This window comes from Tetrao urogallus (assembly GCF_951394365.1).
Source record: "Tetrao urogallus genome assembly, chromosome: 2".
NCBI lineage: Eukaryota > Metazoa > Chordata > Aves > Galliformes > Phasianidae > Tetrao > Tetrao urogallus.
In genome coordinates, this window is record NC_136814.1 from 38,877,270 (window position 1) to 38,904,612 (window position 27,343).

The 27,343-nt window shown below is 40.1% G+C and overlaps 1 protein-coding gene across 1 annotated transcript in view; it reads right to left on the reverse strand.

Moving 5' to 3' along the window:
- The window catches only part of DISC1 (DISC1 scaffold protein), a gene marked incomplete at both ends in the record, with an annotated part of 205,343 nt that overhangs the window by 131,041 nt on the left and 46,959 nt on the right, over nt 1–27,343 (reverse strand). Inside the window, 3 exon segments of the mRNA XM_079549936.1 lie at nt 119–354; nt 3,996–4,125; nt 7,985–8,132. Of these exon segments, the coding sequence (XP_079406062.1) occupies nt 119–354; nt 3,996–4,125; nt 7,985–8,132 (514 nt within the window).

Below are 27,343 nucleotides of genomic sequence, written 5' to 3' on the forward strand. Positions count from 1 at the left end.
TCCAAATCCAGGTAATTAGCAGGCATGATTACTAACAAAACAACTGGTAGTGAACTCTACATCACACTGGAAAGGTACAAGACTTTACATCAATGATAACGTATTGATATTTAAATACCTCTTTATTGTCCCTGGTAGATCCAAACTGAATGGAATTTGATAGGAGGATGCTAAAGTGTCATCTACAGCCTTGCTTATTTCCTGTAGCTCTCTCAAAGAGACACAGCCAAGTAAAGTAGTCAGTTCACAGTCCTGTGGCTGAATAAGTCTATCTTGTTCTTCAATTTCTCTCTGTAGCTGTTGATCTTTTTCTTCTAACACAGACAGTCTCACTCGGAGGTCTTCAATTTCTTTCTGCATAGAACAGAAAGCTCAGTTTACTATGAACAAAATCAAAGAAATGGCCATGCTCCTAGGAAAATAGCATAAGAAATAGCATAAATTAAGGTTGTTCCATTTAATGCAACACTAGATGAGTAGACAGCCTTCTGTTGACATGCAAAATTTCTTAAATCCATTGTGCTTAGAAGCTCTAGCAATTGTACTGTCTGAAACTCCCCCCATGCTTCTCAACACCGTATTTCAAATTCCTATGACGGAATCATCTGTGACAGGCACATTTTGCCTATCCCCAGTACTTCCTAAGTTAAAAAACTTTTGTTAAAAACTTAAAAAAAAATCTCAGTCCAACCGCAGTCATAGAATCCTGCGTCAGACTGGCAAGTGATCAACAACCTGTCCATCCTACTGCAGCATATCCCTGCAGTGGTTCCTCTAGACTTCTCATTCAATATTAAACATTTTATGGTAGTGGTGTTTCTTGCAAAAGAATATTCCATTTTTTCCTTGGAAATCCAAGAGACAGCTTGGAAGGAGCACTTCATAAAGGAATCTGAGTTGTCTAGTTACTAAAATTACTTAATATATGGCCCTTGGCTCACTTATCCTCGGATTTGAAAAGTGAGTTAAGGGAAAAAGAAAAAAAAAAAAAAAAAAAAAAAAAAAAAAATCAAAGGAGAGCTATTTGCTAAGTTGTTGAATGTCATACTGGAGCATCTGCTTTTATTTCTACATTTCTTATGTTCTCCGTGAAACTGCAAGCCACTTAATCTATTATCTGCATGCACAGTCACAGACTGAATGCTCACCATCTTCCACACAATCAAAAGGAAGAGTCTTTGAAGTGCTACCCAGAGACTCTCAACAGAAATCAAAGCTCAAATACCCCATTACCATATTCAGACCAATCAAAGAGAAAAGACCTTTTTCAGGGACCTTTTCCAGGTAAGTAAGTAGGCATTACAAAATTCACTTTAAAAAGTACCATGTAGCTTTTTATTATAATTCACTACTTAATTCTCTATCTGTAAAATGGCAATAGAAACGTCTCTTCACTCCAGGGCAATTGCAGAGACAAAATTAAGTCGGTTTGAATCACTCAGATACCATGTTGATTAATGTTTTAAGGAGAGCCCATTCACAAAGTAATGAATCTGCATCCAAAGAGGGTTTCAATGGTGCAGAGTAAAAAGCTTTGGAAGCCAAATATTGAGTAATGAAGACAAAATGTTATTCTTTGTATCTATCTCAAGAAGCATTTTCCATTTTCAACAATATATAAAGCAGACATTCAGGAAAAAAATAGCATGCTTATACAACTGACTTTCAGGTTCTTTTAACATTTTCAGTGTATTTTAAGGGAAGTTCAGTTCACTAATATTCACTTTATAAACAAATGTATTCAGGTTTGTTGCTCTAGCAAGCTCTCTGACACCATGAGTATTACTTAAAACAAGAAGAAATAGATGCTTGCACATTAAAAGACTGAAGTGGCTCGAAGAATTCTACTTATATTAATGCTGTGGACTACATTTACCAATTGTTTTCTTCCTTTTTATTCTTTCAGATTTAGCTACAAGAAAACAGAGTGGCCCGTATTTCAACCCACAGGCATTTGTCAAGAACAAAAAGGTCAGCAGGCCAAAAGCATCAGTTTTGTTTCTCTGAGTCTCAAATCAGGCTTTTAGTGTGCACAAAGGACAATTCTGTTTCTGTATTACTGGATTGGGAATACTGCCAAAATCCTAATAGCTCTACTTAATACAAAGACCTTCATATTCTTTGAAAATGTAGTAATTGCAATCGCTGCAATACGCGGCCTAAAGGGGAACAGAACAGGAGATGAACAGAATTTGGTTTTAAAAATACACTTTTAATACTGAAACATTTTTACAACTCAGATACCAGAATCAGCATTCACAAAGAAAAAACTATTCTGCTCAGGAACAGTATACATTTATTCTTGGGAGAATGGAAATTTTAGCCTGCAAGCTGGAATTTTCTCTCTTTTCCAGAAATGTCAAGGAGCCTTTAATGTGCTCTGGGTCAGCCTCCAGGGATGGATAAAAAGGACTTAAAGTCTCAGCATGGAGCAACAGATGATATTTAGCTCACTAAACATAACCCAGAGGTTTACTTTTTGGATTTGAGTTTAAACTGAGATTTCTAACATGACAGCTAATCACTACTGATTGTGAGGCTCCTGATTTCATGTACAAGCTCACGTTGTCCACAAAGTATAGGTCACGGTAGAAATATTACAATGTAAATTTTAGATACTGTCACATGCACTTTAGAAGCCCAGAAGGTGAATGCAGAAATGGGAGAAGAGACAGCAAAAGGAAAGGGAAAGTAGGGCGGAGGAAAATTAATAAATAAATCAGATTACGTGTGATTTTAGGCTAGATCAATTTTTAAGAAATGCCAGGAGTCACCAACCATTACTGGTCAGATTTCTTCAGCACGCAGAATTCATGGTCATTTTGACAAGCCTTCATAGCGTGCCTGTAAAGGGCATGCTAATTTGTCCCTAGCATCATTATATAGAAATACACCCAAAACAACCACAGAAACATTACCTGGCATCAAGTCTTAAGGACATCATTTTTCAGTTTATTGTGTTGACATGGCTGGATGATGAGGATTACAAAAACTAGTTTTCTGGACACCGCTAAATCTAAACTACACCCACTCTTGATGATTGAGGAAATAAATCTAAACAATGATGACTTGATCAAAAGAGTTTGCAATGGTCTTCTAAGATGTTTTTCCATTTCTTCTCTATATGTATACGCATGTACAGATATATGTATACGTACATGTACATGTAAACACGTACACATATATGCGTACTCATGTATTCATGTGAATACACAGTTCATTGTGGTATTGGATTCAAAAAGGAGGAAAACAAAATTAATGAGATTTCAGGGAAAGAAAGAGCACAGAAATAAAGCTAAGATGTCCAACTGCTGAGTGTGATCACTGAAGTTTAAAAGGAGATGGAGCAAAGACTTGTAATAGATAGTAAACGGATTTTTGAAGGACAGAGAAAAAAAACCTGAAATATACATAAAAGCTTGTAGATTTACAATTGGACAGAACCTGTCTTAAAACATTCAACCAATTACCAACCATTACCACAACACTGACATCATGTGACAGTGTAAAGCTATCATTGGCAAATGACAAGTGCTCCATATAGACTGCTGCATTGTACTGAAACATTTTGATCACCTTTCAGGATCAAAAGCTGGCAAATCACATATTGATAATCAAATCTAACCAGAAATTGGTCACAGATTGCTTCCTCCAAAATTCTTCCCGTCTTCAAATAAAAACTTCTGAAGATTAGTGAAATTTAAAAATGGCAAATTAGAACATAAGGAGCACACTTAGAAGGCTAACAGGAAAAATTAAAGCATGCACACAAGCCACTGAGCCTTCCAGCTCTGCTTTTCTTTAATGAGATTAACACAACTCCTATGGCTGCCATCTCCAATCATCACTTAGATTATCAAATGGACTACAGCCAAGGCTTTAATTGCTGCACTGAACAAAATACTACAATAAGTTTATTTAATTCTATGTGGCAGCTTACAAGCTTTTCCCCCACACAGCACTGGTTATTATAGATAACTTGGCAGTCCTTTTACCTGTAAACATTTCTTTTCTTGCAAAAGGTCATTTCGTTTCATGGCCAAAACCTGTATCCTCTCCTGGTAAGTGGATCTCAACAGTTTATGTCTGTTTTCGTGCCAAAGCTGGGTTTCTTCATTTCCATGCCTTTTCAGAGAGGAAAGACAAAAGCTAAAAGTCAGTTTTCTCACTGGGTATTGACTTCACAAAGATTAAAGAGACAAGAATACTACATGTTACCTTCAGAGCTGTAACACTCCATCACCAGAACGATTACATCTTAAACATCTACACAGTTAGAGAACAAGACATTCTCCTTGGCATATCTTCCTTATTATATCAAACATTTACACTGTTTTTACAACACGCTGAAGAAAGTAAAAGGAAAACTTATGTAGCTCGAGGCTTCCCCCAGCTACTTCACTTTTCAGAAATTTATCCTTCACCGCCTTCAAAGAGACAAAACTAAGGCATGTAATTTCTATCAATACAGAGAGAAATCTCTTTTAGACAGAAGTTTAGAAACTTGCCAAAGCCATTTTTGCAGCTTCTGTCAGCTTTTGGAACCCACACTAGAGATCATCTGGAGCGTTTGCTCCACAATGCCAGATTTTATTTTTCCTCTTGCACAGCGAGTTCTTTCAAAATCGCAGTCAGTGGGATTCCTCACAGTGGTTGGTACAACTCTCAGCTGTAAATCTTTGCATGATTGGACCCCAAGGCAATCAGTGTGTTACATTAAGTGTCAAGTTTATAATAATCCTCTCAAAACGCACCTGCAAGCAAGGCAAACCTATTCTGTCACACATTTCTGCATAAGGGCTTGTGCATTTGTAAGACCAATTGCATGTCCATGTCCATCTCTAGAGACAAGCATATGCATTTCCACATAAAAGATAATGATACATTTCAACATCTTGTTTAAAAATTAAAAAAAAAAAAACAAAAAACTGTCTCATCTCAGATGGACGGTTTTAAAGCATGATTTCACACTGTTATCTTGCAAAAGATACATTCGTGCCACACACAAAACATGCATCAGAAGTGGTGCAAGCAGGACTAATCACACAGTTACGATCTCCATGCACAGTTGTTTAACAATATGGAGCAAAAGCGATTCATGTCTCTCCTGCAGGATCATTAGAACACACACGTGCTTTACACCCTTCCCTACGGAAGCAAAAGGAGATGTTCTAGTGTAAATGACATTAATACTTAAAATTGACATAAGGATTGTGTACCTGTATTTCTACAATGACAAAGTAAATCAAACACTTGTGTGTGAGGTTCTAGGTCATCTCTGCATATGTGTGCCTAGCATTACAGATCATTGTGGTTTTGAACAACAACACTTCTAAGCAACTCTGAAGAGTATTAAAAAAAAAAAAGAAAGAAAGAAGGAAAGAAAGAAAAATCTGTATCTTTCTGAAAACTGAATGCAATAGAAATTCTGAGCAGCTGATCAAAATTTAGAAAATATTCCACAATCAACAAAGGTTATTCTTGGAATCCCTGGGAAATTGCCTGTACTTCTGTCTGTTTGATTTTAAGGAAACAGAAACAAGATCTCCCTGATCTCACTGAGCCTATGTGATCAAATGAACACGGCACTGCTCCTATCCAAACTTGACTCCTACCATGCACCCACAATATCCCAGTGTCAGACAGTGAACATATTTACCAAAAATTGTTCTTGTAACTTAATCACATAAAACAAATCCAAGGCATGAATATCAGTCTCACACATTAAACTTGCCATATAAACTTCAAATTTATAAGGTTCTTCATTTGCAAAAAGATGAGATTGGCTTGGTTACTGTTAATCTATAATGTTCTGGTCTTCTGGGGCTAGTCTGTCTAATTTGCTTCATTTTCCAGATGAAAAAAGAAACCTTGGAGATCGTGGTTTTGTTCTGATTCAAAACAAAAAACAAAGAATGAAGCCAACAAATTTTCCCTGAGGAAGTGGTAGTGTTTTCCAGCTGTATTTTATTAAAAAAAACTGTTGGAACGTTAAACTTTAAACCATTCTTCACCCCTGGTGAAGACAAAGTTTTGCTTGCTCTATCAACAAAGAAGCCAGACTGCAGACAAAGTGGTGTGAAAGGCTACGAATCAAGCAAGAAAGATAAAAGGTGCACAACAACAGTCAAACTCAAGCTCAAAGAAAGGAGAGTGTTCAAGACATAAAAGTGAGGAGTAAGAGAATATTCATCTGACCCTCAAGAATGGCAATGCTCTCACACCTCTGCAAAGAGAAGAGTTACAGATAAAGCCATCAGAAAGAGAACAGAAAAACTTCCATAATGCACATAGGGTGCTCCAAAAGTAATGCCTCCTACTTATTTCTGACACAAGGAGCATAATAACACTACTTGATAGAACAAATTCTCAGCCACAAAATACTATTTTTCAACACAGTCATCTTCATTAGCTATACCCTTTTGCCAACAACAAACAAAAGCCTGTATGCCACACTCAAATATGTGCATGGGAGTCCAGAACATGGCAGAGATGACCACTGTCACCATCACTGAAACACACCACCCACCACCTGACTGTGCACACATCCACTGTTTGGTCTCCATACACTCAGCAAACATCAATCAAGGTGTCAGTGGGTGCAACTTTTTCCACATGGAGGAATTCCATGCCATGCCTTTGCTTCCCATGCACTTCCATGTCAGACATTACTTTGTCAGACTGCTCTGCCCCTCTGCTGCCATCTGTCATGCAGCAACAACATGTAACAGAATATTGGCAGGAAGGTTCAGCCCCTACTATCGTATCACCACTATCTGTTTCTGACGCCATGAGTCAACAAAATAAATTTGAAGGCATTACTTTTGGAGCAGATATATGTACTCACATATATAGAATACTTTTTTTTTTTTTTTTTTTTTTTTTTTTTTTAAATAAAAATTAGCAGGCCAGACTTCAGGGATGCTATACGGAATCAATTTATATGACATAGAAAACAACCCCACCTCTAGAGTAAAAAACATTGTTATAAATTAATGCATACAGGGAAAATATTTTAATGACAAAATGCTTTAAAGTAATCTTTAAGTAATAGTAAAACATCTTCTTGGGGGCACAGTAGGCAGAAGAAAATAGAGAGTGGAGTTAAACATTTCTCATTACTAAATTCTACACATATTGGCTAAAAAGACCTTTAAAATTCAATAGATAATAGGATTTACTGAGAAATTATCTGTAGAGATTTTAACTAATTTCAGATATATTAAAAATTTATATATACCAAAATTTACTAGCAAACATTGCAGCCTTTATATGTACAAGGTACCAAAATATCAAAGGCTTTTCTTCTTTTATTTATGCTATTTGATAATAGCTTCCAAAACCTGGAAACGAATAATCCTCTTACTTTTAACAACAGTAACCAGTAGCACAGCTGAAGAAAGATCTAGGAATAAAGACAACCTTTTCTTTCTAAGCTAACTACCTCCCTTGGGTCATGCAAGGCATCTCACATCCCCCCTGACTTTGAAGCTGTTCTTGCTTCAAGAGAAGGCTGAGAAGTTATTTTTGTGACTTTGTACAGTGCAGAGTGCATTACTGCCACCTAACAAGCGATGCATAAAAGGAAGCTCCCAAAGATCTACACATCTCAGAGAATAACCTGTTTTCACTTGATATTTGAATGCTCTTTCATTGCTTGAAAAAGGAGCATCAGAATTAACTCCATAAGGAGCCATTACTCAAACTGCCTTACACTGTTGCTGGGTCAGGATTCAATCCCATTCTCACTCAACATCATTGAGAAAAGTTCAGTTTGATTCACCAGTTCACAAATCAGCCTTTTTAAAAGCAATTCTAAATGAAACATAGGAAAAAAAGAGGAGACAGCAACTTTTCGTAAATGTGCTTCATATTTCTATGCCAGAAGGTCCTTACAAATTTGCATTAAAATTCATCACAAACTGTGTTTCATACTTCACGAAAAGCAGAAGTGTCATTTTACATAAGGAGTCAACGAACTTACCCATCGGCAGCCCAACACAATACTGCTTGAATTTGGGTGACAAACCTATCCAAAAAACTGCTAATTGAAGGATGTCTAGAAGGAAGTTGAAATTTTAAAGAATGTTTTTCTTTCTCCAGTTCTTCTAATTTCCGTCTATATTTCTCAGCTAGAGAAGAAATTAAAAAAAAAAAAAAAAGTGAGAAAAGATGGTTTTACTTAAAGAAGAAAGATTGATCAATAAGAAGTAAAATCTGTATCACAAACAGTTCTTCTCTTTTGATAAAATATTTCAGTCTCTTTTCCTTCAGAATGAAGTATTAAGAGTACAACAGTCAATATCAGATAATCAGGATGCTAAATGACTTTCTTCTATGACAAGGACAAAATTGCAGGATTCTCAGCAATTTTATTGAGTTTTAATTTGGTAAAGCTCTAAGTTATCATCCATACTCTTTTCCTAAGATAACTCTGAAACTAAATTATATGAAAACTCATTCTTCACTGATCTATTTTAAAACAATCTCAGATGGCAATTACACATCTGAAGTCTGAATTTTGAAAAACAGCATTGTTACTAGATCAAGAACTGCAGAACTGCCCGAATCTCAAGATTACATTTCAGCAGAAAATGCACATGCAGTTATAGAAATCTTAATAATTCTCTCACTCTAGGATCTCCTGAATTACATCTAGCTTATCAAACACAAATGGCAGTGCTTTGACTCTACTGTATCTTTATTGACCTAGAGTCACTTCTTATATAAGTTAGTCTTTAGTTTTTCTCCTTTCTCTGTGTAGAAAAGAAAGGAAAATGGTTCCAAACACAGATAGTTATTTCTGGTACATTTATCCTCTATTTATATGGTGCAAGTATACTAGGCAAAAAAAAAAAAAAAAAAAAAAAAAAAAACACAGCCAAGGAGTCTCACTGATACAAGATGAAACGCCTTTGATGATACATTAATCAAATCAGAGAGTTTTGAGTTGGTCCACAAATGGAAAATCTTTATAGCTCAGTACTTTCCTTGTGACATTACTGTCCACAATTTTTGTGTGATAAGCATTCCTTTCCCTCTAACATTTTCAATACATGTTACTACCAGAATAACTCCCATTTGTGAATACTTTTTACTGCTCATTTTCTTCTTTATTCTCAAAGAGGTTTTTAGAAGAGGGGTTGTTCACATTAGCTACTTCAGTACAATGATCCATTTTCACAATAATCCATCATTAGTTTTGATACCCCTTCTGCTATGGTGGTGATGGGAAAAATTAAGACATACAACATGCTAACAAGACTAGATTTTCTCCCTAGGCCAGTAGATTGTTCAAAATAGCTTAACGCATGCTATTATTATTATTAAGGTGCAAAATGCTTTCAGAATGCTCTTGCCAAGATTGTCATCTCCCAGGTTACTGCAGATTCCAGGCATTGCTTGAACATGGCCTAAAGGACTGCAAGGAGCAATGAGTTCTGACGTAGCTCCTCATGCACTACCTAAACCAGATTATTCAAATCAGAAAGTGGGACAGCTAATTGTGGAACAAGCCCTGAGCCTTGTGGAAACGCCTTGAGTTAGCTTTCTTTCCCTGAGACTCTGTCACAGCAGATGAGGCAACCAAGCAACTGATTGCAGACAATAGCAGACAACGGTTTCGACAAGGATATATTAGTAGCTTCTTACAGGTAGGAAGAAAAAAAAAAAAAAAAGAGTAAAAAGCAAACATCCAAGTTAATGCCAACCCAAAGCAGGATGTCTGTTGCAGAGCATCATACAGATTTACTGTCTTAAGATCAGAAACAACCTCTAGAAGCACTCACTCTATGTGTGTAGCATATAATCATCTAGCAGTCAGATTTTAAAAGAAATGCCAGCTGATCTTGGATGTCAAAGTAGGTAAGATTGTTCCATTCTGGCACATGTCCAAAACCCTCCTTTATCAGCAACTCCACAGGACATCTACACATGACATCAAGCTGAATGGTGCAGTTTACATGCTTGACATGCAGAATCAAACTCTGTAACCCAAGTAAGATTACAAAGCAGGTATGGTTTATCCAGTGACACGTGTATGCTGGATGCAAGGGTGATAGATCTACCTAACTTGCACACCGTCTGAAAAAATTGTGCTACAGATATAGGCCAAACTAATACGTAACCAATAGTTTTTCCGGAATTTAGATACACATTCATTACAGCCCCAAGAGTTCATTAGCATGCAGACCCTCCCCTCTTGTGGGTCATGGGATGAAGATTTGTTGTTTTCCTCACAAAGGCTTCTGACCCTTCTCACTGTAAACTTCTGACCTGTTGGGGGGGCATCCCCCAAATTGGTTTCTTCTAGCCCTGTGGACATCTAATCACGTCCCTGCCAGAGGTCTCTGGGTTATTCTCAAACCTTATTGGCATGGCCTTTTTTCCCCTCACTATCCCAGACCAGTGTCTGCCATCCCTTATTTTTCTAACAAGCTCTACATTCTTACTTCTATAAACTATCTCTAACTATTCCCCTTCACCTCCCTCATTCTCAGTCACTATGAAGCCTTCTTGCCTTTTCACTTTCACTTATGGGCCCCTTCTCACATTTCATGTTAGAAGGAAGAGATGCTATCCAGAGAGATCTGGACAAGCTTGAGACGTGCAGGAAGAAATTCTTTACTGTGAAGGTGGTGAGACAGGTTGCCCAGAGAGGTTGTGGTTGCCCCCTCCCTGGAAGCATTCAAGGCCAGGCTGGATGGGGCTTTGAGCAACGTGGTCCAGTGGGAGGTATTCCTGCCTATAGCAGGGGAGATGGAACCAGATGATCTTGAAGGTCTCTTCCTACCTAAGCCATTCTATGATACAAGAACTTAGGTGAGATTCCTAAGTCCACAAAAACAGACCAGATTTTGACCAGAAGAATATTCCACATCTCATATAGAACTTCAAACACTGGTATCAAAAATATCACTATTATAATCAGAAAAGTAAGGACTAAATGGTGGCCAACATCTATTGACCATCAAAACGAGCAGAACTACCTCCTTTTACTTAGATCATTCATTGCTGGACTTCCTGCATTACCTGAATGGGAGTTGTGGAAGTCCTCTTTAATAGTATGAACACATGCAAAGACATGCTTTCCTCTTCCCATAGAGCACGGTAGCAGCATTTACTATTGCGAAGCCTCCCAAGTGTTCATCCACAACAGATCACAGTAAAATAGCAGACTTCACAGAAGATATAAAGACTCAAGTCCAGATGCAAGTCACAAAAGACAGCCCAGGGAGAACAACAACAAAAAAAAAAGCTAGCTCATGTTTGGACTGGCATCTTTACAAGGCAGGAAAAAACAGAATCATTCTAAGAGATCCATGTGACAGTATTCAAATGTACTACTGTAATTGAGAGATGGGCAGTTAATAACACAGGTTTATATTCACAGTATAGAACTCCATAGCTGGAGGAGGCAGCAGGCTGGTGTTCTCTGTACCCAGGGTGAGTAGTTGGAAAACTTGCATCAAAGAACTACATGAGACAAAACTCATTCCATGATACTTTAACTTGTTTTTTGACATAATTATGTTAACGCTATGTTTACGCATCCATTGATTCATCCTTCCTAGTCCTTGAAATTGGCTATTCTGGGAATGAAAACAGCTGAAGGAATCCATATGCCACTTCATTATCTCTGTCATTAATTCTTGGCTGCATCCTGCTCTGTATATTCCAGGTTACACAGAACTCGATTAGTTCCTACTAACAGGCGTTTCTAAATAATTTGTTCCACTGGTATTTTATAAGTATTATTGCTGGTCATATCTGCTTGTCATCCTTCAGAACTAAATGACTGTTTATCCTTTCAGCACTATCATTAGAGGTTACGTCCAAAGAAACCCCACCACCTTCTATCTGAATAGTGCAGTACTTCTGCTTTTGGGCTCCTCTCCTTGAGGTTTCATCTGGCTGATGTTTTTGGTGCATGGAGACATTAGGGCATCACAGTCCCAATTGCTGAAAAGGGAACCAAGCTAATAAAGTTCACCTCAGCTAGCTTTCAGTGCTGCAGATCACAAAAGACCTAGATCAAGCAGAAGTTACAGAAATAATCAGTTGTTTAACAAACATGATACGTGAAAGAGTTCAAAAACCCTTTATCTAGTGAAGATAAAGACTGAGGGGAAAAACTTTCAGTCCTATTCCATACCAGATAGATGCAAAGAAAGAGTTAATAAAATGCATTTACTCAGAACTTTGGTCCTAAGTAACAAATCTCTATTGCAACAATGGACATCAGGAAAAATAGAGGCAGTAAAGCACTAAAACCGGCTGCTTGGGGCAACCAGGAAATTCCCATCAGCTTTTGTTTCCAGATCAAGCATCTCAGGGGTAGATTTGGCACAGTTGTTAAGGTCAAAGCCAGCAAAATTGAATATATTCTCCTGAGATCTCTTTCCACCATACTTTCCAGGACCTTCTAGCCAAAAATCAGACAAAAAAAAAATCTTTGCTACTCATGAGCTATCAGGCTCAAAAACACCACTTTTCTTTACCTTCATTTTAGAATCATAGTATAGTTTGGGTTACAAGGGACTTTTAAGAGACATTCTAGTTCAAACCTCGTTCTACAGGCAGAGATAATTCCCTCTAGACCAGGTTGCTCAAAGCCCCATCCAGCCTGGCCTTGAATGCCTCCAGGAAAGGGAAGCATTAGTTTAAGCACACAGAAAAGATCTCCACAGAATTCCAAAGCTCACTGATGAACTGAAGCACAGAACGAAACCACGCCCTCAAATATATACATCACATAGAAAAAGTTTAATGTTGATGTCTTTTTTTGATGTCTTCTAGCCCATGCTTCACCACAAAATAAGTTATTTAACACCAGTTTATGTGTAAAAAGCAATTCTTCTATTAGAAGTAGTAGCGTATTTGTAGATATTTGTTCTAAAATGAAGGAACTTCAGTATATCAATACATACTGACAAGTACTTGGAATAAAGCATAATTTTCTCTTATTTCATCATGTTACTAGCTACTGACTTGATGCAGCCCTAGAGATACAGATTTCTACTCTGTGCAGAAATCAATCTTTAAGTTACCCTCCTTCCTACTGGTTATTCCCTGATGTGCATCAAACATCCCATTCCACTTAAAGCCAACTCAGGCTACAGGCCTGGAAGACATTGATTAACTGCTGTTTTCAGTCAAACAGAGAGCAGTCCAAGAAATGCATTGCCTCCAAGGATCATGCTTTGTTACAGCTTCAAGGCAAATGAAGCAATTTGCTTAATTCTTAATTGTCCACATAAGAACATCCGGCTACCATTTTGATTCTTACATATTTTAATGCATTTTCTTTATTCCCATGAAGAGGAGTAGCTTCACTTTATCAAAACTAATTATCATCATGTAATAAATGTTTAAGATTTCCATCACAGTCTGAAGATCCTAAAACAGGATTAGCACAGAGCCTACACATGGAAATCACGCCTTGCAGTTCTAAAGCTGCCTTCTTATCTGCTAGATGCTTCCAGAGCCAGATAACCTTCCCAGTACTCACTTTCATAAAACTTAGAGCTTCCAAGATGACCAGAATGTTTTTGCAAAATCAGCAACAAAAATATTTTGATACCTGCTTTGTAAGAACTACAGAACTCTGAAAATTCACCTATTCTTCTTTCCTCAATCCTGACTCTCATCCTTCTCCTGTACACAGGAGCAGGTCTTAGGAAAGCATACTAAGAAGCAAAGCACAAAGTGTCCCCTTACCTCAATGCTGCTTCCTGAACCTACGATGATTATCAGGAAAAAAGATTTCCTGAACAAGACACTACTTTTAGACCAGTACCTTGAGAGAGTAGGGAAAAATCATGAGTGGATGAACATCTATCCACTAGAAAATTCCCTTTTTTGAAGCTATATATGCTTTTGGTCTTCAAAATATCCTATGACAGATAATTTCAAAATAGAATTAGGAATGCTATAAATACATACCACACTGATTTTTTTTTAATTTTTTTAATTTTTTTACTACTATGAATGCAAGATAACATCCTCTTCACTTTCCTACACATTAATAATTTAGACACTTTTATATTCACATTGCACATCTCATTTTTCTGGACAGTGACTTTACATTAGCTGAAGAAATGCTACAAAGGCTACAAAGTAAGGAGTAATTGGGAGCCTGAATACGTGGCTGAGGTGAAGCTGGACGACAGCTTAGTAAGCAAGAGGTCTGTAGCCCAATTACTAACATTAGTCTCCTGCAAAATCACTTGTGGGAGAACATACATACCAATTAGTATTCAAATATGATATGCAAAGACCTGCACTGTGATCAGAAACAAAGGCATTACAAGCAATTTGTAATTTCTTCAATTTTTTATCATAAAATAATTAAAGAAAATTAAGAAATGAACTATTTAACAGCAGTGAGCAGATGCATAATAGAAAATATTCAATTTCTTACAAATCCTAGCTCATCACATATGCATGAAAGGGAGATTTACATTACATATGGACAGCTTCCCTCACCACGAATTTTCTGGTCACTGCTAGTGAACACTTTCCACCTTCCGTTCAGACTTGCACAAGGAAACCAGCAAACTTAAGAGAGTGAAACTGCTAAGGTAGGCAGACTCCGAGAAGGCACAGATCTGGGGACAGCCAGTAGAAGATCCAACCAGAGCAACAGGAGCAGCAGCTGCACTCCAGAGTTCTGCCTACCCTATTAACCTTGCAGACTAACAGCACAACAAAACAATTCAGTTCTGAGAACTTAATATTCACAGCTCAAAGGGTCTTCACACATACTATGCTTAGCACAGTCCCGTGCACTTAAGGCCAGTTAGTCCCTAGAGCACATTTCTTCCTTGTTTCACCTGAAAGAAAAACAGTTCAAGCATTCTTGACTGCTCTACAATACGAAACAAAGCACAGTAGATGAGACAACTGGGAAATCCCCTTCAAAGGTTCATACACCTAATCCAAACTGAAATACTGTTTGAGTCAGTGTCTTCGGAATACTTCTAATAGCTAGTGAAAAAGTAGCTGCTGGAACTAACAGTGAATAGATGATAAAGTGTTCCAGACAAGGCTATAACCCCTTACATCCTCTTTCATGTTCATAAAAGTCTAGAGCACAATGGCTGCTAGAGAGTAATGCAGGTGTAAATACCCTGTTTTCCCACTGCTTAATTTTTCCATTTCAATCAAGAAGGTTCCTGAACTATCAAAATGACCTTAGGAATAGTTGAGCAAACTGAACTCCTAGGTGCTGAACATCCTTTGAAGTCTGAAGCAAATACCGCAGAATTCACCTAAAAATCTGTTGGCAATGCTACATTCCACAACTCTTTGTTTTACACGTATTACTCAGATACTTGGCACTCTTAAGATATGTGACAAATCCTTCTAATTCCTGCTTTACCCTGTTGAGACACTAGATGGATGTTTGCCTCTGACTCTAGTGCTATTTAGAGTTGGAAGCTCGGTAATGTAGAAAACAGAAGAGAGTCAGACTCCCGAATTCCCTGCCAGACACGGGCACTGGAATAGTCAAAAAGCACAGCAATGACACAATGACACATTCAACTCCTAGTTTCCCCTGCTGCATGCAACCTTACTTGCCCACAGTTTCTGCTCTGTATTGCTGCAACACGATGGAAAACACAGCAGTGATAGCAGATGTACAGGAACTGCTGAATCACGGCCTGAACCTCTGATTGACCACCTGAGGCAAGCAATGAGTCAGCCACAGGAGCACAGGTGAATTGCCTTCACCTGTGCTACCAGAAGGAATGGAGCTTGGCTCCACTTCTCCTAGATCTGTGCTGACTGCTGCTGAGGAAGGATCTCTTTCTGGAGATCACTCCTCATGGAGTTTATTGCAAGCCTACAACACCGGTGAGCATTTTTCATTTATTATCTTTCCACCATGATAATCCTACTTAGCCTAACCTCTGCACATCTAGTAATTGTACAGCAGAGTAGCAAAGTCCTAGGATACAAGAGAGGACATGCTCTAGTGCAGCAGCCATAGACACAGAAACTAAGGAAAGAATATGCTCACCCTTAGAAGGCCTCAGGTACACAGGACAGTGCTTTAAGTAAAACTTTTTAAACTGAAATAAATACATGTAACAGTTTGTGAAAGAGGTTTACTCATTTTTAAGCCACAACATGATGGTTCATGGCTTCATCTGAAAGATGCAGAGTCTCATTTCAGGTCCAAAACCTCATTTTTAGGGTAACTGATAATTCCTTAGTTTTAGTAATAACTTTCTTGGTTGCCATTTGTTCCAATTTCTGTTTTCACCACAGTGCTTGAGCCTTTCATTTGCATCCTGTGACAGCAGCGAGGAGAGCTGTGTGAGGTGCAAGCAGGCAGATAATCTGCTCAGTCTGCTTGCGAGGTTGCATGATGAAATAAATGGGTTTGAAAGTGTCAAAAGGGGCTAAAAAGAGAGGAGCAGAGGAACCACAACCTGCCCTCGTACAGGCAGGCTTTGCCACAGGAGAAAACATAAGATCCAAGGCAGCCTATATCCTCTCACTCCCAAGCTGAAGGCAAGAAGGAAAGGAGTGAATGGAGGCACGTCCACATGCAGATCTGCCTGTGCTGTAGTGACCATGCAACAGTGCTGTTTCAAACCTGAGGGAGGTGGAACAAAGAGTAAAACCAGGGTGCTAAATTTTAAGAAAGCCAACTTCCAGCTCTTCAGGGTGACAATCAACAAAACCCTCTAAGAATCTGTTCTTAAGGACAAGGGAGCACAGTGGAGCTGGCAGATGTTTAAGAAAGCTGTCCTTAACAAATAACCAATGACAAATTACGTTAGAGGTCAAGAGCAATGTTGTAATAATTCTAACTTTGATTATAAGTTAATCACTTTACGGCAGTCAGTGAAATCCTAATTTGAGCCCTCATTGCTGAAGCATCAGGCTGCACGACAGCGATTTCACTTTAGGAAGGGCTGCCTCTCAAGTACATTCTTTTAGGTCAAGAATATTTACTGACTACTTGTCAGTGAGTTGAACTTTAAATGTATCTAATTCGATTCTTCTTTCTCCTGTTTTCAACACTGATATTACAAGTCCCTGTTCCCCCGTTGTGGGAAAGGCATGACACTGCCTCTGCCTTTCCCTTTCCTGAGAATGGCTCTTCATTCTTTTCCGCAGGGACATTTCCCTTCCCTGTTTCTACCAGCTCCCTGATGTGTCCTGCTGCCCCTAAAGTGAAGAGAAATTGTGCTTCTCTGCATTGTATTTAAAAAATTTTACTCTTGGTTTATTCCTTCTTAAAAGGGAAACAATATGTTACAAAAAGTATAGATGTTTTCAGGGTGCAAGGGGGAAACGCCATAAACTGCGTATATGCTCATAACGTGAGGAAGTTCTTCCAGATCCAGACAGCCAGGGAGCCCAAAGCTTCATTGCATGCTGCAAAGTCTCCTTTTTCATTCCAGATCCCTATCCATTTTCAGAGGTTACAGCCTCATTCCATGGCCCACCGCCTCATTTTTAAGCCACAACCCTCCATGCTGAGGATTCAAAGCTTCATTTGAAAAATTCTGAGTCTCACTTCAGGGTCCAAAACCTTAGTCTTAAAACCCAGAGAGTCATTTCAGGATTCAAAGTGTTCTCTTTCAGTCCAAATCCCCATTTGGAGGATAAGCACTGAGGGGCACTTAGCTTAGCCAATGGGAAGAGTGGAGGCTCAGTGCATGTCCAGAGGAGACCAGAGGATCCACAAGAGCAGCTGGAAGGCAATAGAGGAGCGGTAAGCACTGGGCTATGGAAGCACAAAGGGGAGAGCGTGCAATGAGGAGAGAGATGAGCTTGGCCATGGGAAGTGGAAGGCATGCGAGCATATTGGGAGGGAGCAGAGGCTATGCCAGCAGCTTTGGGAGGGAGCAGAAAGGATGTAAGCATGCCTGGAAGGGATGCTTAAGGGACTCCAGCAATCCCTAAAGGGAAAAGGGAGGATGCTGGAATGCTGTGGAAAGGACTGAAGGGGATGTGCCTGTGAACTAAGGGGATAAGGGCAACTCAGTACTTGCAGCCAGAGTAGGCATGAAGACACACCACAGAGAATGGAGGGGCTCTCTATGACAGCAATAGAAGAGATTTGGAGCAACAAACTTGAGCATCATGTACTCCTGCAGGTATGCAAGGTTGCTTCCTTCAGCCACATTGCCCCAGTAAATGCATAATTCTATGAACACATGTGCCCTTTCCCCTACCCCAAGGGCCTTACAAAGGGAACACTGGTACTGGTAGCCCTGGCAACTGTCACCACATGTCACTTCACATCACCAAGAGTCACTAAACCCTTTGTGATGTCACAAAGCGCTCAGCAGAACTGGGGCCCCACAACAGACACAAGCACAGTGTCTGCAGGTGCAGGTGCTAGTGCTGGTGCTGGTATTGGTACTGGCAGTGTTGGTGGTGGTGCTGGTGGTAGTGCCCAGTCCCAACGGATCATGGAGAAGATCCAGAAGTTTTTCTGGAGATTGAGAATGACACGGAGAAGGTCTGTGCCTCCTAGTTTTGGTTCTCAAGGGCACATAGGGTACTTAAAAGCCTGGCAAAATCAGCACATCCTGATGATGGCAGCTCAGTTCACAGGCAAATTCAGCCTCCCTGCACATAGCCCGTCCTGTGCATATATACCTTCCAGAATGATAGGACACCTCTTCTAGACCTCATTTCATCCCCTCTGTCACCCCCTCCATCTTCTACCTCCATTGGCCAGTATCAACTGGAAGCAGGAAGAAATGCTGCCTGGGGCTACTGTGGGCTGTCAGCACCGCTGAGAGTAAAGCGCGCTGTGTCTTTCACAGCAGTCTTGCTTTGAGGAAGATCTTGCCGATATACCATAGCATACAGAAAAACAACATTTAAGTATGTACTAGCAAGTGTGTGCTGCTCTCTCCCAGTTTGCTGTCAGTCTGGAACAGGTGGCCAAGAAAGGGCCGTGAGGAGTGCGACAGGCAGTGTGCGCAACTGAACGTGCCTTCTGTCTTTTCTAGGCGCAGTGCTCGCGTGCACCCCAGGGACTGCACAGAGCAGGAAAGCCAGGGAGAAGGCCCTTTGGAATATGAAGTCAAGCAGGTGACAGTCTTCTGGTTTTATAAAGTGCTTGCCATGGCATCCTCTTTTGAGCCGATTTCCTTAAACGTTGACAATTTGTATTCTTTAACTTTGAACAGGCAGAGGGCAGCGCAGATGGAGTTGCAGTGGCAAAATCTGCCCCACTCAATCCCTCCAACATTGATGGAGTGGCAGCAGCAACTTCTGCCCCATTCATTCTCTCCAACAAAGATGGAGTAGAAGTGGAAATTTCTGCCCTGCTCAGTCTCACTGAGACTTCTGAAAGTCACTCAAGCTCAGCAGATGATAAAAAGCAGCGATTTAAGATGCAACTTGAGCCCTCCTGCATGGAAAACCTCTCTGGGAACATCCCTGAGTTGCAAAAAAGCAACAAGACCTTAAGTCAGCAGCAGAAGAAATCCAATAGGAGAGCTCACAGGCAAAAGACAACACTGGAGCAATGGGAAGAAACGCTCAAGAAAGAGGCATTGCTTTCAGAAGCAACAGAAAGAGCACTTTTCCAGGCCCAGAGTCAGGCAAAGGAATGTTGTGCTTCACACCTTGCAAAAGGTGAACCAAGAAAAGAAACTGCAGAGTGGGAAGTTCTGCAGGAACAAGTGGCCCGGCTCCAGCATGAAAACCTTTCACTGCGTCAGCAGCTGGAAGATGTGCGGAACACCAACCAGGTAAGAGCAGTGTGATGTCTTTAAACGTGAAACAAAGTACAAGAAAAAGGTCAGGTGGACACTGAAGTAGAGCAGCTCCCAAAGGCATCTGGCACTTCTAGAATTTACCAGCTATGAGCTACCTGCCTGGAAGGCCATTCCTCGAGTTGCCTCTGTTTTGTTCCCTTTCCGCTGCCTTTGCAAGTGGCAAATCCCAGCTCTGCACCCCAGTGAGCATCAGGCGATTCTCCTCTACCACTTTTCTTCCCTTTGTGGTTCACTCAAGGATATGATCTAAGTATAGGAACTGGTAAGCAGAAGTAAAAATGCAGGCTTTAGTTTTTTACCTTTTGTTTCATACATTTCTCTAGAGAATAGTTGGACGGCTGCAACAACAGCTTGCTGAGGCTGTTGGAAAGCAGCAGATTGCTGAAGCATTCCTGAAAACTTCTGCTGACTTAAGTGACTCACTGAAGAAAGAAAACTTGAAATTGCAAGAGGATCTGGATGAGGCTAATGCCAAGGTATGCAACATCTGTGAACACGCCTTGATAGGGGCAAAGCTGTTCATTTCCTCCAACGAGTGAAAGAGAAGAAATAAGATGAGAACAAACGTAAGACACTGTTGTTTTTCCACTGCGTACAGGTGCGTGACCTTTATGCACAGCTGGAGTTGGAGCACTCAAAATTGCTGCTGCAAAAAAGGGCAAATGAGGAGCTGCGAGTAAAGGAGGCTGTTCTCAAGCAGCGCCTGGAGGCTGAGGAAGCAGATTATAAAATATCAGCGCAGTTTGAAAAGAGGCGAGAAGAAAAAATGCAGAAGAAACTTGCCAACAGTTTCAGAAAGCAGTCAGCTTCAGAAACATCTCTGAAGCATTCTGAAGATTACTGCCGTTACCTGGAGAACGACATGTTGATGCTGAACGAAGGCTTGGACAAGGCTAATGTCAGGGTATGCAATGCCTGTGAGCGCAGGTTAAGCTGTTCTTTTCTCCTAAATAGTGCAAGAGAAGAAATAATCTGAAAACAAGTGCAGGACGCGTTTATCTGAAAGCAGTAAAAGACACATCATTTGTTAGCAATGGCTTTCCTGATCAGAGCATGATCTGATCTGAAACATCAACAAAGCCATCTGCTTTCAGCCACAAGTAAGAGGCAATCCCTTGCTGCAAAGGGGCAGTGGAAGCTCTTACTCGGTCCTTAGAGTACATTACTCTCCTTGCCTCCTCCCCTGTCACTTCACAGAACACAAGCAGCTTCTCGGGGAGCTCATTTTCAGGCTGAGGGGCAAAGCAGTGGCTTGGGAGCAGCATCCAGGGAAGGAAGAGTGCAGCAGCTTGTCCTCCTTCGAGACTCGCTGCTGTTCTGATGCCTTTCCTGATGTAGTGGCAGTACTGTGACACCACAAGGCATGCCCTCACAAAGCGTCTCTGAGTTCAGCAGCTCTGTTTGCAAGTTCTCAACAGCAAAATGAGATCTTTGTTCCCTGTTAGTAGCGTTGGTGACAAACAAAAGTACTCTCTTGCATTTTCCCTCCACCCTGAGAGGACATTAGCAGAGGTGAGTGCAAATGAAAAGGAAAGGAGCCAGCCTGGTTTGCGGTGAAAGCACCGGCAGAGAACAGGACCGCTCTTCTTGTCCACTGCCCGCTGGTGCTGCTGTAATTCAGGATGAAAATATCAGCACCTGCTGCTTTCCTCCCCTATAAACAATTTCAGCTCAGGAGATGGGTGTTGTGCAAACCACTTGCACTGACTGATGCATCCCGTTCTCCACCTCTCCTACTAGCTGTCTCCAGGGAGGTCTGTGGTGGGAGCATTACTTCACAGGCATGGGAGTTGCATAATTCCGTTGGAGTCAAGTGCCTTTCCTTTGGAGCCGTTCTGGAAAGAAGGGTCAAGACTGCATCAGTCTTCTCAGCAAAGATTAGAAAGTCGTGCTTGCTTTAGAAAAAACGCACCTCTTTTCCTTGGCAAAAGTTACAGCCTTAGTGCATTACGCTAGGGGCTCCAGCAACACACACATGTGAATGAGTTCCCCAGGATGTGGGGATTTTAGAGCACTCTGATTAAGGGAGATTGTTTTTTCCACTGCATGCAGGTGTTTGAACTTTCCGTACAGCTGGAGATGGAACGGCAGAACTCGCTGCAGCTAGAAATGACAAATCGGGCGCTGCAGGACCTGGTTCACCAATATCGCCCACAGGCCACTGCAGCGGGCTGTAGCCCATTCTCACAGAGTGGAAGGTGGCACGAAGAAAGTGCTCCAAAAGAAATGGGGCCGAAGCAAGAGCCCAGCCTCTTTTCTCTGGTAAACTGATGTGCCATTCCTATCTGTATCCACACCGCGTTGAGTTGTCGCTGCGCTCATTGCTTTTGGGAGTTTTCTGTTACACGTTTAGTTCTTACACTTAGTTCTGTTAGTGCAGAGCCTCTGGCTTCCTTGTAAGGAAGCTGAAGAGAGATGTGTGAAAGTGTGTCTGTGTGTGTCGTGTGATCTTGGTGCATAAGAAATAGGCAGCCTTTTCCTCATCCCCTTCCTTATAGAGTTGGAGGTGGCTCAATACTAGCTTTCATGTAAAAACAGCAGAAGAGCAGGTATGTTTCTTTCTGAGGTAAAAATAACGGAAAGACATTTAGTCATTTCTGACTTCTTCCCTGAGTGTTGATGGCAGGGAGGAAGCACGGCTCCTTCACTGAGCAGGGCTATCTTGTTTCCATTGGGTATGGGAACTGGCTGCAAGGACACATGGATGTGGCACTGTCTGCCTCTTCCTGTTCCTTCAAGTTGCACTGTCTTCTTCCGATGCAGGCAGCTTCTCAAAGCAAGCTAGAGGAGATCAATGCCAGAGAAGCAACGTTTAGAAAGGAACAGAGGCAGAGAATTGCAGCTCTGACATCAGAAATGGAGAGAGACCAAAGCATGCATCAGGAGAGCTTGCGGCAAATAGCACACTGGCAAGCAGAGCTAGACTTGTCAGAAAAACTGTTCCGGGTGGGTGAGGACATTAGAAGAAGCCTTGCAAATAAGACAAGTAAGTGAAAACATTTTCTTCCTTTTCTTGGTGGTGGTGGTTACTGTCATTTGTTTGGTTGGTCTTCCATCAAATAATACAATATTCCTCCTCTTGTCATGGCTGTTCTATCCAACATCCTTGTCTTGGTTCCAGTCCACATAATGGATGCCCGTTCAAGACAAAGTACTTCTCACAAGAGCACACTTTGATCCCTCCTATTCCTGAGGACTTTTCTTTTCCCTTTCTGACTTCGAAGTTTCAGAAAAAAATTAGTTAGTTTTCATGTAAGAATTATCAGTAATCTTCTCCTCTTTCCTACTAGAGGTAAGGAAAGAAGAATTATTACTGTGAGACAGAAATAATCCAATCAGTGTCACTCATGACAGAGCCTCTTCAGTTTTCACTGGGAGGAGAGAAATAGTCCTGTGTTGTTATTACCTTGTGGGAGAAGTCCCACAAATACAACATAGTTTGGAAGCGTGAGAAGCAGAGCATCTGGCTAAGAAACTCAGATGCCAACTTCCCTAAATCTACAACCCTACTGGCCTGCTAGTGTAGTGGAAGACCTGTGACAATGTGAGCAACAGCAGTTCTTGCACGCCTCTGCCTTTTTTGCAAAGCTAATGGAAGGCCAGCAGAAACCAAGGACAAAGGCCTCAGGATGACCCACAAAGAAATTTCTATATCATGAGACCAATGACTCTGGGCAACACCAAAGAAGACAGAGTGGAGGACCTAGATGTAAGCAGCTTTACTTTCTGTTCTTCAGTGGCCAGGTCTTTAAGAGGTGGGATTATTCCCCATGTATATGCTATGGAATTTCCTTTGCCACCTTCAGAAAGCTAGCAGCCTGATAGTCAAGCATGAAAAATCTTGCTTTGTCTGTGTTCCTGTCTTCCTTTGTTTCCCTGCTGGTGGCTTCAAATCTCTCCAGATCTTTGCACACTCCTATCACACCCTATAGTTTTCCATGGATTCTTTGCACTCCATCTGCCGTTCAACTAACATCTGCCCTCCTTTTCTCTCCCAGGCACTGGTGAATGTGAAGTCAGGCTTGCTGGGACCTCTCCTCAGAACGCTCAAGAAAGATCTTCCACAAAAATGAATGAAGTCTAGGGTGCCACATTCAAGGCAACACAGTCATACAACGATGTTTTAAGCAAAACTTTTAAAACTGAAATAAATACATAAAATACTTCAACATAGAAAATCCTATGCTGTATAAGAAAACTTTTTGCCAGGTGGACACAAGTGAGAATCTAGTATAGACTTTCAGCCTAAGCTTTGAGCAGTGTCCCCATTTCTAATTGTAACAATCAGAAAGATCAATACAATGCAAAGGCGATACAAGAGGTGTAATAACAGAGAGACTAACACAATAGAAATGTTATAAGGGAAGGAAAAAGGACTGCTCACCTGTCTTCACGGATTTAGGCTCACAGGGGAAAATTCCACAAAGAAGGGATTTCCAGAAAGAAATCCTTCCCCAGTGGTCAGTCAGCCCTTAAATGAGGTCTAAGAGAGATGCAGCCAGGCTCCATCCCCTTCCAGTCACACAGCTGAATTGCCTTCACCTGTGCTCCTGCAGCTGACCAGGTCCCCTCCCCAGGTGCTCAATCAGGGGTTCAGGCCGTGACTCAGCAGATTGCCATACACCTTTCTAGAGGAGAAACATCACTGGTAAACTCCTAGTAAATCAGTAATGTTTTAATATTTCTTAATAACGTGAGCTAAATCAAACAGTGATTTATGAGCACAAGCCATAAGACTCAGTGGATTTTGAGTTAGTATCAACTTAGCCTGAAGAAGAGCAAAAAGCCACAAAAACTGAAAAGTTCCTCTGACATGCCTCTGGCAAAGAACAGGGGAAAGCAGTCAGCTGGAAATATCAGAATACTGATTTGTGTGATTAACCTCTTAAGTATCATGGCCAGCATTAGAAAAATATTGCTTTCTAATGTTATACTTTCTCATTATCACCAGAATGTGATGTAGGCTAACTTATCCTTACAGCTGTACTTTCTAGACTGTCAGGACTATCTGGATAAACTCACATCACAAACTTCTGTAGCATAACCAACCTGCAAGCAAAATAGTCATTATTTGCCACTGCTGTCTCACAGAGAAGACACCAATGTATGCTAAGTGTACAAGGCTCAGACAACAGGAAGAGTCCTACACCAGTAAAGTTAGAATCAGCAAAATAAAGGATAGCTGAAAGACAAAGTCACAAAGTACGGATGAAAATGGTGCACAGTACTTTCACAATAACTGTAGCTTATTCTCCACTGCCCTTAATATGATACTTTTGAAAAACACTACATTTCAAAAGTGTTTTTAATAGCAACATTTTTAATAGCAAGAGTTTAATAAGTATTTCGCATTGCAGCATAATGTAGGCATTTCCATAATTTTCTAAATGCTGGAGTAATTACTTTTTTTTTTTTTTTTTTTTTTTTTTTAAGTGTCTGACATGAGTAACAGTTACTAAAATATTGGACAATTTCCTCTGTATGACAACCCCTTATTCATCTTTTTAATTGCACTAAAATAATGGTACAATTCTATGCAGTATCTAGCCCATACAGTCATTATCTTTGGATTTGCTGCAATTGTTAAGTTCGCTCAAACACAATAAGTTTTTCAATGCGCAGGCACTTTCTAGAGACATCATTTTTGTTTTAATTGAATTCATAGCTCAAAATAAACAGTGCTTGCTTTTCATATTCTTTTGTAAGCATTAAATTTCCACTGGAACTACCAAGAACTCTGCATTTCCAATGTAACTTAACAGTAAAAATAATATCCAAGAGCAGTTAAAGATACATTAAAGGGAAAAACAAGCTGATTGCTGGTGCACTTTATTTGATATCAACATTATTTTCTAGGCAGTACTGACAGTACTGTCACTATATATGAAATTGTACATAAATAAGGAGAAATATGTACAGCTGATTCCAGGCTAAACCTGAATTTAAAAAAAGAGGCAAGACTATCTAGCACAATGGGATAGGTCTCTGCTCTGCATAAAATGTTCTTAAACAGAGCCCACAAAATCAAGAAGCTGGCAGAAATGAAAGGTCCTTGGTTACAGTACAGCTCCTTCTGTTACTGGAGATGGAAGAGGAGGAACATGGGTAAAGGTTTCCCATCAGCACTGCCTACAAATGACTGTCAGCAGTATTTTAATTTGAATAGAGAAGGATTCAACTCCAGTCCACTCTGTCCCTTTCCTCACTCTTGAATCTTTAAGCCAATGTCTGCCTTCCTTAACTGCCTCTGAATAAATGCCATTGGTCAATTAGAGTATAGACAAGTCAATTAACAGAGAAACAAGGCAATATTCTACAGCAAATTGCATTATATTGAGTGACACTGGTCATTTCTACAAAGTAAATTCTAAACAGTCTGCAAGAAATAATGTCTGATGAACTTCACATTGGCTTTGTTGCAACTATAGACAGATTATGTTGGGATTTTTTTTTATTTTTTTTTTTTGCACCAGGCTCTATTCAAGCACTTATAGTGGATCTAAAGCTCTGTGTTCCAGCTGTCAGACAAAGAAAAGGCTCCTTTGTTATCGACTAACTTGAGCATATTAAGAATACCATCCTAATACACCATCTGAAAGATTTGTGCGTGCATGTGCTAGAAGTGTAAGAATAGCATGTAGATAATAAAGGGAATTTTCTTCAAAGGTTAATCTTCATATTTTTAAAAACCACACTAAAAATGCACAACAAAACGCATTCTAGGCTAAGAGACACCGGCAAGATGATGTAGTGTTACTTCACATTGTAGTCTGAAAGAAAATAACACAGATTTTGAAATGTGGTGTACATTACATTGTGCAATTGTGATATCTATAGAAATATACTGGCTTGCAGTTCTGCTGAAGTTACCAGCTATGGGTCAGTAGCACCAAAATCAGAATGCGATTAGACTATTTTCCTTCTGCAGTAGGGCACATTGATGAAAATCTATCAAATGTTCTTATAGAAAGGATATCACATACAGCTGACTACAGTGAAAATATAAACATGCACACACAACCTCAAACTGATTACTCTGCAGTGGGAAACTGCAAATGAACTTGAAGTTTTGCTCTACAAATGAAGAGTGGGAGATTGGGCAAAGAAATGTTTGTGGAAGTTGAGCTGACCAAAAAAGCAACTGTTCATTATGAATGAGTACCTGGATGCCATAATTTTGCTTTTTTCTTTTTCTTCTCCCTCACTTCCCAATTTCTCCTTCATGAGTTCTCCACAGTAGTGGTCGATATTCCAAGTCTCAATTCTAACAGTCTACATAATTTCAAATATATATATAATCTCTTGTTTCAATGTTTCTTCTTTGTCCTCAATACCCTTTAAGGATTAAAACTTCATCTTGTATTAAACAGATACACTCTCCAAGTGCTCTGCATCAGTAGACTCCAAATCAAAAGCTGTTTAAGAACTATTAAAAGATGTCAGTGTAGTTGTCTAGTCCCATTTCTAATTTCCACCCTCTATCGCTGTTTTAGCACCCAGCAGTCACATTGTTCTGCATCATCCAGAAAGCCATATTCTACAAAAGATAGAAGTAGAGAACTTTTAAACTCAGTTTTGCAATC